Source organism: Zosterops lateralis (genome assembly GCF_965231275.1).
Source record: "Zosterops lateralis genome assembly, chromosome: 2".
NCBI classification, from domain to species: Eukaryota; Metazoa; Chordata; class Aves; order Passeriformes; family Zosteropidae; genus Zosterops; species Zosterops lateralis.
In genome coordinates, this window is record NC_139763.1 from 76,661,307 (window position 1) to 76,679,694 (window position 18,388).

At 40.0% G+C, this 18,388-nt stretch overlaps 1 protein-coding gene across 1 annotated transcript; it reads left to right on the forward strand.

Moving 5' to 3' along the window:
* Window positions 1-564: 564 nt before the first annotated feature.
* On the forward strand, window positions 565-7,797 carry LOC310923922 (matrix metalloproteinase-27-like; the record flags this gene model as incomplete). The annotated part of the gene is made up of 10 exons (XM_083884807.1): window positions 565-666; window positions 1,028-1,266; window positions 1,910-2,058; window positions 2,144-2,272; window positions 4,053-4,214; window positions 4,382-4,505; window positions 5,366-5,496; window positions 5,705-5,864; window positions 7,395-7,498; window positions 7,697-7,797. 10 exons carry the CDS (start codon window positions 565-567, stop codon window positions 7,795-7,797), a joined length of 1,401 nt encoding a protein of 466 aa, XP_083740933.1.
* Between the last annotated feature and the right edge of the window lie 10,591 nt (window positions 7,798-18,388).

Below are 18,388 nucleotides of genomic sequence, written 5' to 3' on the forward strand. Positions count from 1 at the left end.
GGGTAGGGAATTGGCATTTTCATCCATTTTCTGAAACATTCTGTCTCACTTTATGAATCAATTTGAAAAGAAAATATTCTGCTTACAGTAATTTCTCCCCAATTTTTTGTTTGTTTGTTTTTTATGGGATTCATATCTCATGCACAATTCCCATTTTCTAGGCTGAGAATATAGAGTACCCCTACATTTGGTGGTCCTATTTCACATAGGTGTGTTGGGACAACTTACAAGGTTTTGCATTTGTCCACCACTTAATCTGGCATGGAATTATTCAGGTTTGTCAAAGTCAGTGTGAAATAACTAAAATAGAGTCCAGTTTTGAAAGGGTAGCTAAGCAGCTAAGATATAGTCAAATCCCAACTGACTTCAGATGACTGTGAAATCGGATGGGCTCAATTAAGTTTTATTGTGTCAGTCTGCACAGTGTTATAGCATGTGTGGAGGGAATCAGAGCATGATGAGCTCTGAGTCAGTCTACGGCTGACTCTCCAAAGCACCCCATAACCATACAAACTGGGACAGAAAACAGACAGCTCTCCTACCAGAACAAGGATGAGAGTGAAAATGAAGGCTTTTTCACTCTGGCTTGTAACATGCACAGCTGTTTCTAGTGTTCTTCCCATCCACCCAGAGAAAGACAATGAAGAAGATGCAAAGCACGTACAGGTAACTGCATTGGCCATATCTGGGATCTATTGAGCTCTCTATTTTTAGACCTATTCTGTGTGTTCCAGTTGCACAGCAGCTTGCTGCCTTTCTGAGACAATGCTATTGCATAGAACTCTGTTGCCTGAACTTTACTAAAATAGGATAAATTCGTACATACTGGAAATGTCAAATAAGTAAGAGTCAAGACAATGTTATCTGTTTCTGTTTAGCTATGATCCTCAGAAAAACATCTGTTGTGGTCCAAAATCACAGGCAGAAGGTTTTGCCAGCAACCAACACAAACAACGTTAGTCCTAAGATATTTATTTGTTCAAGAAACAGATCAAAATGAGAAACGTGTCACTTTTTTTTTCACTAGAATTATTTGAATAAATTCTATGCTGTTGAGCCAGACCCAAATCAACTTGGATGGAAAATAAGTGCTGAATCCGCAACTGAAAAACTTCAGAAAATGCAAAAATTTTTTGGTTTGAAAGTAACTGGAAAACTGGATAATGAGACCTTGGAAATGATGAAGAAACCCAGGTGTGGAGTTCCTGATGTGGGTCTCTATGGCTTCACTCTGCCTGGATGGAAAAAAAACAAACTGACATACAGGTAGTATTTCAGTAATTATTTTTTGAGTAAATTTTATCTTTGTGGCTATCCAAATTTGTTATATTTAAATATAACTTCTATAGAAATTGTTTCCGGTTGGGAATAGAAAAAATGTTTCTCTGTCCACAGCTGTTAGCTATGCATGCTCTCGAGAAGAATTTCTGAAAATCAAGCTGGGTACTTTACATTTACTGGTTCAAAGACAGTATTTTGCCTGTTGTATCACTCCTGACAAATATTCTGTAAGCCAAACAGAAACATCAATTGCACCCTTTACAAGCCTCATTATTTTTAAATTTTTCTGAGACAACACTGTAGTAGTCACAGAAACCTGAAGAGGTGGCTTTCCTCATGCTCAAGTGACAATCTCCTGGCTAAGACCCATCTTAAGAAAAAACTGATAATGTGTACAAAACTGTACATAACTGTTGTTATGAAAAAGACATATTGGACAGTTACACATACTCAAACACACTCAGTTTTCACATATCAAACCCACTCAGCCCAAGATGAATCTTGGGAACGATTTGTTTACAGGTTACATTTTTTCTTTCATATTTTCTGTTCATCTTCTTAACCATATTAGGTTGGTTTTTTTTCTCTACCAATACTAAATATTATACTTGAATTCTCATAATTGTAGAATTGTGAACTACACACCAGATATGAGCAAGGAGGATGTGGATAAAGCAATTGAGAAGGCATTTAAATTGTGGAGTGCTGTCACCCCACTGATTTTCACTCGGATTCATAAGGGAATAGCAGATATAATGATTGCTTTTGGGACCAAAGGTAATATAAATACTGCATGCGATGATAAAATTGATTTTTCAATAGTCATAACCCAAACTTAGTGTTGTATCAATTTCATATTTAGTTCATGGACATTGCCCTCGATATTTTGATGGTCCCCTTGGAGTTCTTGCTCATGCCTTTCCACCTGGCAATGGTCTAGGCGGTGATGTGCACTTTGATGAGGATGAAGACTGGACCACAGGCTCAGCTGGTAGGTTCAAAAAAGGTTTCTAAAGTTATGCAGATGAATAAATTCCATTTTGATTTATTTAAGTGAAGGAAGAGAGTGAGATGAAACATTGCATTAACCATAAGGGCAGTTTGAGGATATTAAAAGCTGTGCTCCAACTGGAATATTGACAATGACATAGACATCAACTCACCTTGATCTACTCTAGTCCTTATTTAGCCCTGATAAAAATACCAACAGGACAATCCTTTTCAGATAGGAATGTCACAGACACAGCCACTCTTACCTGGGGGCTGGTGGTAGCCCCAGGTTTCACAGCCCTTGATAAAAGCTTTCTCTTTCCCCCTCCTGGTGCACACCAGTCCTGGCACTACCTTGGCCTGTGCTTTGCAGCAGCCCCCAGAGGTCATCCTCACCATCTAAAAATCAATACAGACACCAGTGAGAATGAAGTCTGCACTAAAAATTCCAGGGTATGTTCAACAATAGGCAACAGAGAGGGGAACACTGAGTGCCCAGCTTCAATCCATCTGGGACATGTCTGCTCCTCTCAGGCTCCAGGCTGGCCTGCAGGCACCTACTGCCTCTGGCAGGTCCATCAGTACACAGGCACATTGCCCTCTGCTACTTTGGATCCTTTTCTCATCCACTTTTTGAGATGGAAAGCTGCAACAACAGAATTGAGGTCAGAAAGAGTGAGGCACTAATGAAAAGAAAGGTGCTGTAAAACTACTGCACAAGGAGAAGAGTGTGGGTTTATTGTGGTGGGGAAAAAAGAGAGGGATGAGGGTTGGACATGTCACATGATTAAATGTAATGTTTTCCCCATACTGGGACTGAATGGGTCAACCACAGTTTTCTGCTGTTCCTCAGCAGCACAGCTCCAGCAGCCAGACATTGCAGAGCCTGTAGCACTTGGAAGACTCATGAGAGGGGAGGACTGACTGGAAATACGCATGGAAAAATTGAGGCTTTATTTTGTTTGGGTTGTTGAGAAATTAATGTTTGGCTTCAGCCAGCCTTGCTTGGGCAATCTATGACCAGTGCTCTCCTCTGCCACAAACTTGTGATCTTCATTAATACTGTTGACATTTTTGGATCTTGGTCTGCAGGGCAGATGATCATTCTTCCTTAATTCAGAAAGGCGTGTTACTTGGAGGGATGCATGTTGAAGGAAATTCCATTTTTATTTATTTATTGTGTTAACATATTTTACTGGGGATAAGCATGCAGAAGCATACTATTTTAAAAATATTTTTTGTTTGACAAATCTCTAAAGAAACCATATGCTTTTAAGTCCCAATGGTAGCATTCTGCTAACATTGTATTTTTCCTTGTCTATTCATGATCTCACCTTTCTTTCTCAGGTTAGTAGGAGGGAGAGTGACACACAGAGTGACACTGATATCTGCAGTGATCACAGAGTGTGTCCTCCTGCCTTGCCCTGGAGAGCTGTTAGCTTGATCTGACTCACTATCTAATCTGTTCTACCTCAGCCAGGAAACCCTGCCAGGACATTCCAAAGAGCTGCACCCACACTCACCCCAAGATATCTACTCATGACACATGCACACTTTTAGTATCTAACAGAAAGCAAGAGGGTCAAAAGTCTCTCCTTTCCAGTGGGGGAAGACCACAATCTTGTCCTTAACAAAAAATACGTCCACATAGCTGCATTCCCTAGTGAACGTCAATATATTGTATGAAAACTGCCGCTGAGCAATAGCATTGCTTCTGTGATTGTATCAGCCATTTAGGGAGTAAAATTTGACTGATCCCTTCTCTCTATCCATTTCTTAAGGGTTCAACTTGTTCCTCGTTGCTGCTCATGAGTTTGGCCATGCCCTGGGTCTCTCCCATTCTAATGACCAGAGGGCACTCATGTTCCCCAATTATGCCTACATCAGCCCCAGCGAATTTCCCCTCTCTCCAGATGATATAAGTGGCATTCAGTCCATTTATGGTGAGTAAAATCCGCTGCTTTAAAAAAAAGCAAGCAGGGGATAAATAATCTATTTCACAAAGTTTCACCATAAACTTAAACATATTTGAATATTTTTTAAAAAGCAAGGTGAGGAAACCTTAATATTTCTACAATTTGGTGTATTCTTTCCAAAATATCTCCTCCAGGATCCCCACCAAATGCCCCAGATGAAAGGCCAACTACCCCTACCTCACCTAAAACCTGTGGCTCCCAGATGTCTTTTGATGCTATAACTACACTCCGACGAGAAGTCATTTTTCTAAAGGGCAGGTAAATACTGATATGACATTTTTCTGCATGGGGTTTAATTTTTCTTGATTTATACAAAGACTGAATACTTTTGAGGTTCACATGTTTACAGGATTTACAATGAGACAAATGGATTTCGATTCATGGAAATGAAAGTTTCAGCAGGTATTAGCTATATTAATATTTTCACAGGATTCCCTGAAAAAACAGGCTTCGTTTTTTTTTCCAGAAAACACCTCAATCCCAATGAGACTTTATTCCCAAATGTATAGATGGTTACACTGAGTAGTGACTTGACTTAATGATACAAATATTTCCCGAGAATCACATAAAGTTTTGGTTTGGGAAGTACCTCAAAGATCATCTAGTTCCAAGCAGGGACACTTTCCACTAGACCAGGTTGTTCAGAGACCCATCCAGCTTGGTCTTGAACATTTAATAAAGTGTTCAATTAATTTTACTAATCTAACTAACTAACAAACTAAGTAAGTATATTTGATGATACAGTTGAACCCATCTCTCCTCCAATCACCTCTGCAAGCCCAAAATCATCTGGGGAATTGATCTGCTGAAGAGGTTACAGTAAGTCCTACCCGGGCTCCTACAACCCTCTTACTATACAGTACAGGAACAACCTGAAATATTCAGCTGCTTAGAACTGATCCCATTTATCAAGCAGTATTAATGAAATGTCAGAATGAAGACAGAATAATTAAAAAACACTCCAGCACAGGGATTTATTTCCTTTTTGACACACCAAGCCAGGTAGCTCCACTGACAAGAAAGAACTTGTAAGTCACAAGGTTGTCACATTCTTTTACACATATAGAAGTTTCTGTGGTTTGTTATGTACTACAAAACCTGTTTCATATTTAAATCAGGCACTTATGGCGGGTATATCCTGATAACTCAGAAGCTGAACGGGAATTAATTTCTGTCTTCTGGCCAAATCTGACTCCTGGTATTGAAGCTGCATATGAGAACACAAAAGATCAGATCCTACTTTTCAAAGGTGAAGTAAAAGATTTTCTTTAATATTTTTTTCTGAATTTAATTGTCTGGGAAGAATGGATGTGTGCATAAAATTCACTTTTCAAATAAATAAAATAAAAACTCAGAATATTTCAGCTAGTTTACCTACAACCTATAAGGGAATGTGTTTTATAATTTACTGTCTGAAAATGAGTGGTGAAACTAAATATTTTAACTTCTCTTAACAGGCAACAAATACTGGGTTATCAGTGGATATCAGGTGCTGCTTGGTTATCCAAAGAATATCAACACACTGGGCTTCCCTAAAGGTGTCAAGAAAGTTGATGCAGCTGTTTGTAATAAAAATACAGGAAAAACAGACTTTTTCATAGGTGACAAGTACTGGAGGTAAGAGGAATTGACAAATGTTTTCCTATCAAGGGCTCTGATATTATCTGGATAAAAATTAAAGTGTCTATGTGATAAAAGAGGAAGTAGACCTTTCAGGTAACTGTAGGCAATTCTAGTAATCCTACTTTTCATAGTAGTGTTTCTTTGACTCCTGCATTGGGAAAAGAGTACAGTTTTGCCTTTTGAGATCTTAAGGGTGTCCTGAAGCAGGCATTCAATATAGCGACGTGTTTTGATACATTATGCTTGAAAGCTGGAAAAAATTCAGCATCTACAGACTTCTACAAATACAAAAACATCTCTCAAAATTAAAGATCAAAGCTAACCTACTTCAGCAGAAGGCTGGCTGTGATGGCTTGTGCAGGATTTCTCTGGTTTCTGAAAAGTCCTAGACTATTTTATCCCTTTCAGAAAAAGGAAAGTGAGAGTTCCTTTCTGATTAGAGCTGGCTTTTTGACATGTTCTCTCTAAATCCTGTTCCCAAACTGGCACGAATGAGCCCTGAAACCCAAAGAGCAGGCAGGTGGAAGAAAGAAGTCTACTTTGGGAATCTGAAGGATTCCTTCTATGTGCAAGGACAACAGCTGCAAAGGTCTTCCTCAGGCAACCAAGGCAAGCGTGGGTCACACAGATTTTATTGTGACTAATTGTGGGGTTCCTCAGTGATACAGTGTCAGCTGGATTTTGAGATTCCTGTGGTTTCCTGTTTTTTTGGTCTTGATTAATTTGGGTAGAGTATTTACAATATCTTATTGTTATTTTACTGCCTTGGTCACAAGACAATAGCATGCAAGAAAACCACAACACACATTTCTTACCTAGTAACTCATTCTCTCAGCCTCATGTGCCTGGGAAAAATAATTCTTGTCTCCAAGGAGAAGTAAAACAAAGGGTTTATTTGCCTGTTTTTGGGAGTTTTTTTGGTTGTTTTGCTGTTTTTTTCTGAGACAGTTCCTCAAATCTGGAAGAACATTTTAGGTTCTCCTTTCAACTCCCTTAATTTAGCCCCATTTCATAAAAATTGTTCTAGCTCATTTAAGAAATTGATTTTATTAGAAATAAGCTAGTGTTCTTGACTCCATGTAAATATGTCAGCTATTAGAGGATTATGTGCAATATCTTATCCAAGTCTGAGAGGAGGAGTCAAAATTCATGCTATAAATATGTGCTATAGCAGGAATGAATCTGTCCAGTTTCCATGTACTGCCTGTCACACTCTTATCATGAGAGGAGCTAAATTCTATCCCTGGAGTCAAAATTGTAGGTCTTCCTTCAATTCTTCTCACTTAAGATGCTTCTTTGGAGCTGTATCTGCCTTTATCAGCAAACAAGTAATAACCTCATGGAGAACACAATGGCCAGCATCCTGCAGCCATTTCTGCAAGGAAACAACACAAATATTTCTTGCAACCCCAGTGAAACCAACTAAATTGTAGATGTCCAATTAAATTTTAAAAGCTGTTTAACTCTGTTCAGAATTGAATTCTAAACTCTGGAAAATTGCATGTCTCCCTTTGTATGATTTAGGTTTGATGAAAACACCCAGTCCATGGAGAAGGGTTATCCTAGACTGACAGTCGATGAATTTCCAGGAATTAGTCAGAGGGTTGATGCTGTTTTTCAACAGAAAGGTAAATTAAATGAGCTTTTAAGTAAAATCAGTTTAGTTCTAAAGATCTTAAGTTCTGAAATTATGTTGGATGTCATTATTGCTGCATCCTGCAAAAGACAGAAATTAAGAGATGCTCTTCTGTGTGTACAAAGATGATTTGTCAGAATGAAGCCATTTTTTGTATCCATAACATAATGCCTTACTTTTTAATTTCCAGGATTATTCTACTTCTTCCATGGATCTAAACAGTGGGAGTTTGACCCTATTGCTAAAAAGGTTATCAGAGAAATGAAGAGCAACACCTGGTTTAACTGTTAGTATCAATAAACTTTCTTAAATTCAGCAAAAGACAATAAATACTATTCCAGAGACCTCAGAAATTGTTTGTATGTATACTGCTCTACAGAATAGGCAACAAGACTATTTTTCATAAATGCTTTTCATGTATTTTAATAAATTAACATGTCAGCTCAAAACTTATTTCCAAAGACTAGAACAAAATTACATTTTTCCCGTAAGTGTAAATTGTACAAAATAATTTATTACTTTATTCTTCAGATAGTTTGAGGATTTTTTAATATTATGGCAATAAACAGCTTTAGGTTGATGGCACCTGTTTTCTGCTTCATCTGTTGAAGGCATTCTACATTTCTAAGGTGTGAAAGGCTGCAGGTTAATATGCTAATATCCCTCCAGCATACAATGTTTGTACTTTGCTTCTTTTCTCTCCAAAGAGCAAGCTTCTTTTCTCTCCACCTGCAAGATACAGGCTTTCATTGGTCCCTTGCTTTTCTGCATTCTGCAGAGGATGCATTTTCCTGCATCTTGTTCTTCTCTTCTTTGGCTGTTGCAGCCTTGTCTTTTTCACATCACAGCAGTACTTTGCCACCAAAATTACTCTGAAGTCCCAATGTCTAAATAGATTATCTCACCTGATAATCACCCTGATCAGTCTTTATAGCATAACAATTAACGTTTCATCGGTGTCCACTTTTTCTGAAGCTATGAATTACATCCTTCACAAATCAGCCCTGCCCAGTTCAAGAATAGATTCAACTACCATGTCATGGAGCACAACCTTTGCTCTGCTGACAGAAACTCTGTGCTTTACATACATCTGCCATTTACTGCATGTTGCCATGCAAACTCCTCACAAAATCAGACAAAATCTATAGAGTCACAGTCATATCCTCTCCAAGTACTTCTTTTACACTGAGTTCTGGAAACAGGCCCAGAACATGCTGCCAAATTGTTGGCCATGCTGTGCTTGCATGGCTGGGGATATCTAAGAACCTGGTCTCAGTACTGGTTTATCCTGCTGTTCCTGGGTTCTCACATATTTGTCTGTTTTACACATCTCTCTCGTGCTTTAGTAAAAAGTTTCTTTTTGCTGTGTATTTTTATAGCAATGCAATGACCTCAGCATGAACCTTGCCCACCTGATTTGCTGTAAACAGCAGCAGGACCACCATGTGGCTGCTATTTCTGTGAGAAACCCACTGGCTTTGTTCCCACCAGGAAATCAAAGTAAAGGGTTAAATGTGATGTTTCACTAAACTACAAGTCTAATCATGGTGAACATCATCACCATTTACATCCCTAAGAAAATTTTAACTTAATGTGGGGTTGCATGGTAGACATTTGAGGGAGATTCATCTGACTGCTTTAGCTTTCTGTCTAGATATATGAGTTAGGGAAGATCCCTGTACTGAAATAAGAGGAAGACATTTTCCACAATGCTTCTCTTCTTCTCTTCTCTTCTCTTCTCTTCTCTTCTCTTCTCTTCTCTTCTCTTCTCTTCTCTTCTCTTCTCTTCTCTTCTCTTCTCTTCTCTTCCCTTCCCTGGAATTCCCTGGAATTCCCTGGAATTCCCTTCCCTGGAATTCCCTTCCCTGGAATTCCCTTCCCTTCCCTGGAATTCCCTTCCCTGGAATTCCCTTCCCTTCCCTTCCCTCATCTCACTCAAAGACTATGCTGAGGCAAAGCAGCATTTTCAGCCTTCAGAAAAAAAACATCTCTTTGCAGGGGAAGGCTACCCAACTAGCTTAGAGTAGCAGACTTTCAGATAGACAAGGCTGGGTGCAATTTATAGTATCTTTGATGGGTATCTTTCAGTTTTTATTCTGACTAGGATATCCTACATTTCTCTTATATGATGTTTGCTTTTTTGACAAGTTACAATGGCAGCTTTTTTTATCACCCCAAGCCAGTGACAAAGTTGTCTGAAGGCACCTGCTTGCACTGCCACTGTGGAGTGATTGTGATATCCCACACGAAAAGAGCAGAGCATGCTAGAGGCAGGTGGGGCAGAGAGAATTCCTTACCTATTTCTATATTTTCAGGCTCCTTGAACTCTTCTCCAGCATTCAATGAAATCGGTGGCTGTGTAGTAGAAAGCACAGTTTAACAGCATAGTCACAGAAGCTGCCAAGTTACACCCAAGTGTTTATACTCAAAGGCAAGATTACTCTTTCACACACAGTATACTCAGTGTGTAATATGATTGCAATTTTAAAATAAAGAAACATTTAATCGTTGAGTCATAGAGGAGGTTATTCAGTTCTTTGCAACACATAGACAAGTTCCACTGTCCTCAGATATATAAACAAACATCATAGTTACCCTGTGCTCCTTCTTTTCTGAGGTGAAACATTGTTTCATAATTTATATAAATCCCTGGTCTTAAGGCAAGTTAATCTTTAACAGTGAAATGTAGTTAATGAAGTTTTCTGACTGGCAGCCCTAGCATTCTGTTAAACCAGTGTGGGGTTCATGTTCACAGGTCACTTGCAAAAATGAATAAAGCAATTAGTACTGCTTTTTCTTTATTAGCAAAGAAGGCCAAAAAAGTCATTTGCAACACAGAAAGACTTGACTTCCGATTAGTGCTTGGTCACTCTGTTTTCCCTCTCTGGTTGTTGTTTCATTGGAGAAGTAGTAACCAGAATAGGAGTGTCAGAACAGAAGGGAAGAATGCTTACTGGGGGTCCTATCCTTCCATCTCTGCCAGGAACCTGGACAACATGGGATTATGTCTTGCACCTCACCATATCTTCCCACAGCCCTAAAGAGTTCCCAATACCTCTCCTCCTCTCTTATGTCTCCTATAGCTCCTCATAATGCATGTCCCCATACTCTATTTAGGTGTCTAGCTGAGTAATGCTGTATAGTTACCAGTGGGGTGATCAGACACTGATCCCACAGCCTGGCTCAGGGATAAGTCATCTGTCTTCCAATCAACAGGGATTTTTCCCCTCTAGCCAAGTGCTATTTTCCATGAAACCAGAGCAGGAACTGTGGATTTCAGTCTGGCTTGGAAAAACCAGCCAGTACCTCCAGTTGCTGTGGGACCAGATGGACGCACATCACACAGAGAACAGGATCCCATGTAGTCAAGCTGAAACAATTTTCTCAGTGTTTTTCTAAACATTCTACTTGCTTTCCACTGCAGATTTCCATTCAGTTTTATAATATTGTATTCCCCCTACTGTTGACAAGATGAGTTTGAGAGGGCAGACAAGGAACGGTGGGAATTACATAGAAAACCAAGGAGACAGCTAATCCGCACTTGTCTCTCCAGTTGTTTCATGTCACTAAGAAAAATGGTCGTTTGCTTCTCATACAATTAACTTTTTCAACAGCTGCTTTTCAAATGAGGGTTAAGATCCTAAGATTATGAGACTGAACTGAAATGAGGAAATTATTCATCCTAATGTAATGTGTTACTGAGACACACAAACTACAGCATTCCTGGTAGATTGTCCTGAAAAGTCCTGCTCACTCCTTTGCCTACAGGAAGGCAGTCTCCTGACAATGGCATGGAAGTGTTTCAGCTAACAAAGTGGGGCAGGAACTATATATGATCAAATACTTGCTAAAGCAGAGCTGAAAAGCCACATCTTACCCTTTGAAGTAAGTAATTCTCCCCTGTGCTCTCAGGTGACAGACAGATTTTGGGGTACCAAAAGCCTGCTGGAAACTGATACTGAATTTTTTTAAGGGTTTGGTACCTAAAAGGAAGAAAAAGAACAAGCATGGGAACCAATGAAAGAAAGAAAAAACTTGTTATTACCTGGCTGTACATAACCATTCCTCCTTGCACTCCTCATAACTTCATGCTCCCAGCTGCAAATTACCCAAATACCAATAGCAGGGATTTATTAATAACAGGAAAGGAAGGTACAAGGCTCTGTTTAAGTGTTGGTAGCCAACATGCTCTTTGAACAGCTTATGAAGTTTGAACCTTTTGAACACTGGTCCATCAGACATGCCAGAGCCATACCCAAAGCAGAAAACAGAAACCAGTACAGACGTTGCAGGTGCTGAAACAGGACATCAACAAGAACTGCAGATGAGTGGCACAGTGGGGATGAGGGGCCTGACCAAAACAGGGAGAGCACTTTTCTGAGGTCTACACACACAGGCAGGGTGAACACTTTTAATGAGAGCCATCTCAATGATCTTACTGTATGTACCTTGCACATGTACTTTGCAGACAGGATCCAGGGGTTTGAGATGTGGATTCTGTGGTTCTCGCTGTAAATCAGACTTTTTCATGGTCTGTCTGCATTCATTGATTGAATCAACTAGGGATAAGGGATATCTGTCCGATTTTTCCTCAGCCATCTCAGGCTTCATGTGTTTTTAGTCTGTAAGCACTGTATCATGCTAACTTTGGGCAAGTTAGTGGACATAGATCCATGTGTATGTTTGTGTGCTCCCTAAAGTACCTTATCCCCATATGGGTGCATGTGGGTCTGCACAGGCTCAGTGGGGCTCTGCAGCCTGCAGGGACTAAAGGAGCAGGGAAGGTATGGAAACGTCTTCTCTGTATGATAGGAACAAATACTGCTGGTGGAACCAAGGGCAGTACAACCTCCACAATAATGAGTAGCATAAGGTTACAAACTACCAGATAAAAATCCATCTCCTAAAGACTAGGTCTGGGGTGGGTAACTCAGCCTCTGGATATTGTGGCTGCGACCTGTCTGTTTGACCTTGGACTAATGAAAATGGTGATTCCTTCTGGAGCATTTGCTGCTGATACGGGAGGTTAGCACAGGCCCCCAAATAAAATGCTGCTTCTTGCAGCAGGTTGGAGATATGAACTTCACCTTGCTGAGCACAGCCTGGACACAGCCTGCAGGGACCTGCCAGCACTGCCCACTGCCCCGGCTTCGGGGTCCCCTGGTTTGGGAGTGGGGGTTCACCTCTGCTGCCCCAAGGACTCACAGCTCATGATCGCAGAAGCCACCCAGTGGCTACAGCTGGCACTAGAAAGTCACCACGCTCAAGGTGTCACCCAGGGCTCTCAGCTGCCACCCCGCGGTCACCGCTGCCACCTAGCGCTCACAGCTGGCGCCTCGCGCTCACAGCTGGCACCTCGCGCTCACAGCTGGCACTCGGCAGTCACATCTGGCACCCCGCGCTCACAGACTTCGGTAGAGAGGCCTGGGACCCGAGAAAGAGGGTCTGGGGTCTGTGCAGGGGGGGTTGCCTGGCACAGAGCCCAGGAAGACACAGACTTTGATTTTGGTCCGTGAGAAAAACATCTAACAGAGAGAAGAATTGCAAGTCACAAATGTGTGATAGAGATTAGTGTAGTTATCACCGTGCAGAAGATTTTGTAGTTTGGATTTTTAGAATGTAGATGCAAAGGGAGAAGATGGTGATTTTAGGGCGGTGCCCTGAGTTCTTCTTCTTCTCCCTTGGCATCCATCTTCTGCAGTGACATGGGCACGAAGTAATTTCAATAGATTGGATCAAAGTAGACATGACCCTGTTAGTATAGGTGATAGACATTGGCACAGAATTGTAAATAATGGGTACGTAGTGATCTGTATAAGAGGTAGCGACCTCCCATCACAGGGGGAGTCGCCTCGTGTCCAGGCTGCTGTGAACATCTTGGCCGGACACAGAGAATTGTAAGATAAGAACTAATAAACAACGTGAGAAATCAGAAAACCAAGACCTTGAGACTCCTCATCCTTCTCGCACCAAGCACCGAGCTCAGCACAAACACAGAGACACAGAGTCAGACAGCAGACCCTAAATCCTTCAGGGGTCAAAAGGGAAAATCACTCCCTTCATGCCCACACGAACCACCACCAGCATTTGGAATCTCGGGTGAGAAAAAACCAGATTAAATCCGAAAACAGCTCAGCTCCTCAGATGCTTCGTTTCGGCTGTATGGTGGCTCGGCTCACTATTTTCTAAATAGAAGTCAGCATAAACATATTTTATAGAGAGAAAAGTATGCGAGGAGATTTGCAAATGAAAAATGCTTTGTTAAAGCTATTAATAGGGTAATTTAAATTGAATAAGCTGAGCTGTGTTTTTGCCATATTGGTGATGATTCAAAAAGGGAAAGCATGAGGAAAAGCACCAAGAGGGTACTAGAAACTATGTCCTGAAGGACCGAGTCCCCTAAATTATCAGCAATTATTATAGGAGCTGGTAAAAGCTGTTTTGCCCTTGACTGAAAGGGTTGCAGTGGTTAGGATAAAAAATTGATGCTTTAAAATGTGGGTGCTTTCAAAAAATAAATACTTACAGACATATGGGAAATGTCCTTAATAAACAGAGCAACTTGGTAATAAAGATGAAATATATATAGTTTGCAAAAAGCAATGAAAAGCATTTTTCAAATGTGTGCCCATGCATGTAATAAAGATATATAGGCATATATTTACCTCTAGCTATGTTTCAGGCTATCACCATTCCTTTTATAACTACTGCTTTTTATTTCCACCAAAGATTATAGAGGACATGATTTGCACAATCAATATATGAACTCTTTAAATCATGATGCAATTTCTAATTTGGTTATAATTTTCCAAGCAGATGAACAGTGCATTTATCACTTCATACTACTGTAAACAAGATTAGTGTGAACAGACCAGGCTTTCAGAGCAAAATAAATCCACTTAGTGTAAGGAAGTAAGGAAAGTTTACACTGATCTCAGGAGTAGACCAAACAGGTACAGGTGTGTTCTGAAGCAAAATTCTGCAAGTCAAGAACTGTTCATCTATGTAGATGTACAGAGTATGGAAGGAGAACGACTATTAGTAAATATGTCTTTTTGATTTCTAAGCATGATAAACTCTTTCCTCATTTCCAGGAACACAGTGCAGCTTGTGTACAACGTGAGCCAGAGGACAGGATTTATTAGAGAAGAAGGTGCTGATTCAGCAAAGCTCTCAAGCTCATGCCAAAATTCCAACATGTATTTAAGTAACACTACTTTTGAAATCTTTTGAACAGTCATAGCCCTAATGGGACACCTGTGCTCATTAAGACCATAGAAATGTAATGCCCCAGCAAAGTACACAAAACATGGCCACTCCTCAAGCACTTGGCTGAAGAAATGTACGTTCACACCAGTACATCCAAAGTGATCCATGTGTAAATGCGAATGAACCCCCTCATGTTTCTTCCCCTTGCAGTCCCCTCAACTCTCCTTCCCAGAGCTTCACCCCCACCTTGCAAACCTTTCTGCCTCTGCCTCTGGTTTTGCAAAGATTATTTTCAGGTACAGGTTATTGAAGGCCATAATTTTGGGAATCAGTGTGATCAAAAGGCAGAGGTCTACACAAAATGCAAATTGTACAAAGGGAGATACAGAGGTTTCTGTTTCATTCCTGAATACGCTGTGAAATATTGTTGCAGACATAGCATTTCAAGTTCGAGGTATCCAAGTGTGTGATTTTCACTTATATCCTTGTGTCTGCTGTCCTCCTGACTGAATCTGAGCATTTAAAGATGCTTGACCATCAGAAAATGTCTCTGCAATTTGGGATGAATTTGACCATTATTATGCCATTCTTAAAGCTTTAAAGTGAGGGTGAAATTAAATGCTTGCAGAAAAAAAATTATCCTGAGCTTACAGAGAACATACTGCCAACAGGCAGGAATAAAGATCTTATCTCTTAGAGCATCCATCTGAGGAAAGGACAAAGGAACTATGGACTTTAACATGAGAATGGTTTTGAACCCAGCCTCTTCACTACATTCACTTGCCTTACGTGTTTTTAGTTTGTGGGACATTCTGTGGTCAAAATCCTGGTAAGAGCTCTCCTCATGTCTCATGGAGACATCTGAGCTCAGACCAATGAATGGTCCTTTGGACACGTTCAAACCATGCAGCCAAAGGCAAGTGTTTTAGCACCAGAAGTCAGCCCAAGTCAGCAACTGAGTACTTTCCCTGGGTGTGGCTGACAGCAGAGACTTAGAGAAAAGATGGATATAGATCTCAGGTAAAGGTTTTCTGCAACATCTAGCAAAAAAAGGCACACAGTCATCTCCTGAAGAAAACTTCCAAGAGCGTCGTCCTCCTTCAGCATGAGGCCAGGAACCATTCTCAGTAAGGCATGGACCACTTAAAAACCTGGTCTCTGCACCTACTGTTGGTCACCAAGGCTGGGCTGACACTGTAAGAGAAATACTGGGCTGCTGGGGGTTTTTTGCACGCCGAAAAAACAAAGTGTGAACACTCTGTAACATGGCACAGGTGTGAGCCACTGGTTTGCAAGACAGAGGGTTCCCATCCTTTCTCTTACTCTAAATCCAATTGTCTTCCTGCAGCAATGGTGCCACACTCCTTGGCTGGCAGCTGGAATTACCAGCAGTGTGGGGTATCTGACAAAGAGACAGAGGCGTCTTGTTCCATTACCACATACACTTAATAAGTTTCTCTCCATGCACAGTAGTAATTTTACATCTCTCTTTTGAGAAAAATAGTGGAAATAATAGTATTTTTCTAGTTCTAATGCTATACAAAGGCCTGTACAAGTCATAGCTGATGTTACAACAAAGTCTGTTTATTCAAAATAGAAAAGCTGAGCACTAACCATCTACAAAATAATATACACTCCACATGCTGCAATATAGTGGTTGTTTAGACTTCTTTGCCATATTTCTATTTGCCTTAGAGAAAGGTGATGCAAATAACCTAAAATCATTGAAACCTGAATGTTTGATATCACAGAAAATACCAAAATTACAATTTCCTTTCATTCTAAAGCAAACCTCAATCAGCATAAGATCTGTTTTCAGTATAAATACACCATACTGTCTTCATATTAATAAAATAATAACTCAGTTTACATTGCCATACTTTTCTAATAATCATATGTTCATCTAGTTTATTTTTAATCATCATTTCATACATTAAAAATTGTAACATTTGTATTGGAAAATTTGTATTGGAAATCAATTTTCATCAATCAAAATATTGACATGTCAATGAGCAAAATTTGCTTGAATTTTTCTGGTTCTGAAGGATTTCTTTCACATGTATTATATCCAAAAGAGAAAGCATCAATCTGCTAAGATAGCTGCAGCAGGATGACAGGAAATCTTAAGGACATACAGGCATTCTTAGCTTTTCAGGTGACCAGAAATGTGGGCTACAACCCTATGAGCAGGGAGAACTCACAGATCATGGTATGGTGCTCCTGACATAGCAAAGTACCAGCTGTTTTCAGGAGAGCTCAAATGGATAAAGAATACATGAATGCACAGGTGATGAATTGTGGATTTTCTGGCTTTGGAAATAAGTAGGCATCGTTTGAATGATTTAAAAAGACCTTTGACTTTTTAATTTTTGCCAATGTTGTCTTTTTTTTCTATTTCAAACATTTTTCCTCTGTTATAAGCTCAGCAAGGACTTTTTAATAAAGTCTCTAAGATTGTTTTTCCATAAATTCCTGGTACTTAGAATGAAAGGAAGACTGTATTATAGACGGACACAGTCCAAGCTCAAATGCAAAATGTTTTAGTGAAAAACACACACTTGTCACTGCACCACTAAGTGTGTAGCGTTACATTAAGAAGACTGCAAACTTAAAAATGTAGGTTGGTTATCAGAAAAATAAATGATCCCATGATAATGGATCATGAAGGGCTAGAATTTTTCCCCGATGTGACATCCCCAACTTTCTTTTTGACCTCGTCCCTATTGCACAGCACTGCCACTAGATGTCAGATGATAAAAGGGCCCCACTGGTCCCCACAAGTGAGTCTGATCGTCAACAGATGAGATGGAAAAAAGGATTGCACAGGGTAAGAGGAGTTGCCAGGTAAAAATAGGCAAATATTGATTTTTAGATGTTGGTAGTATTAAATTATAGGTTTTTCAGGAGGAATTTCAGTGCTGTGGCACACAAGAACACGGGAAAACTGAAGTCACCCTCTTTCTCTGGGCTGTTACACTGTTTTTAGAGCACCTTTCAAAATGAACCCTGACTCATTACAGGAGCTCTTTGTATTGTTATCACAATGATAACACAAATAGAAATAGAAAAATGAGACTCAGCGCTTACTCAATAGAAATTAAAATGAAATAAAGAAAAATAAATTATTAGGTCTAATTGCTTCAGTCGGGATACTTATCTGTATTTACATCTCATTGGGCTCATCTTGCCCTCCAGCCCTGCACTCACAGCTAAATTACAATTACTGTGGAGTTTGGTGGTGGAACGTGTTTACATCCAAGGAAGTTTTCAGGCTGGACACTATAAAGGAAAGGAGACTTGATACATCCTCTATGTTATGGCATGGAGTTGATACTCTTCATAGCAGTTTAAGGAAAATTTTGCAAAGATCAGAGCTAGGAAGACAGCCCTGCACCATATCCTGGTACACGGCAGAAGAATCAGCCTTGGACAATGAATGCAATCATGATCAAAACTTCCCAGGACAAGAGCAAGAAAGGTTAGGGACAGGGAAAAGGCAATGTTCTGCATAGAACAGAAGGAAAAAAGCTTCCCACTTTTATCAGCATACAGGTCAAGTTCTGTATTCTGTGATTACAGCAGTTTAATCTGGTTCCTCTATTCATGTTTATAGGAAAAATTGTGCTTCAGAGAACTTCATTTTCCTGTAGTATCTTGTGTAAAGTGGAATGAT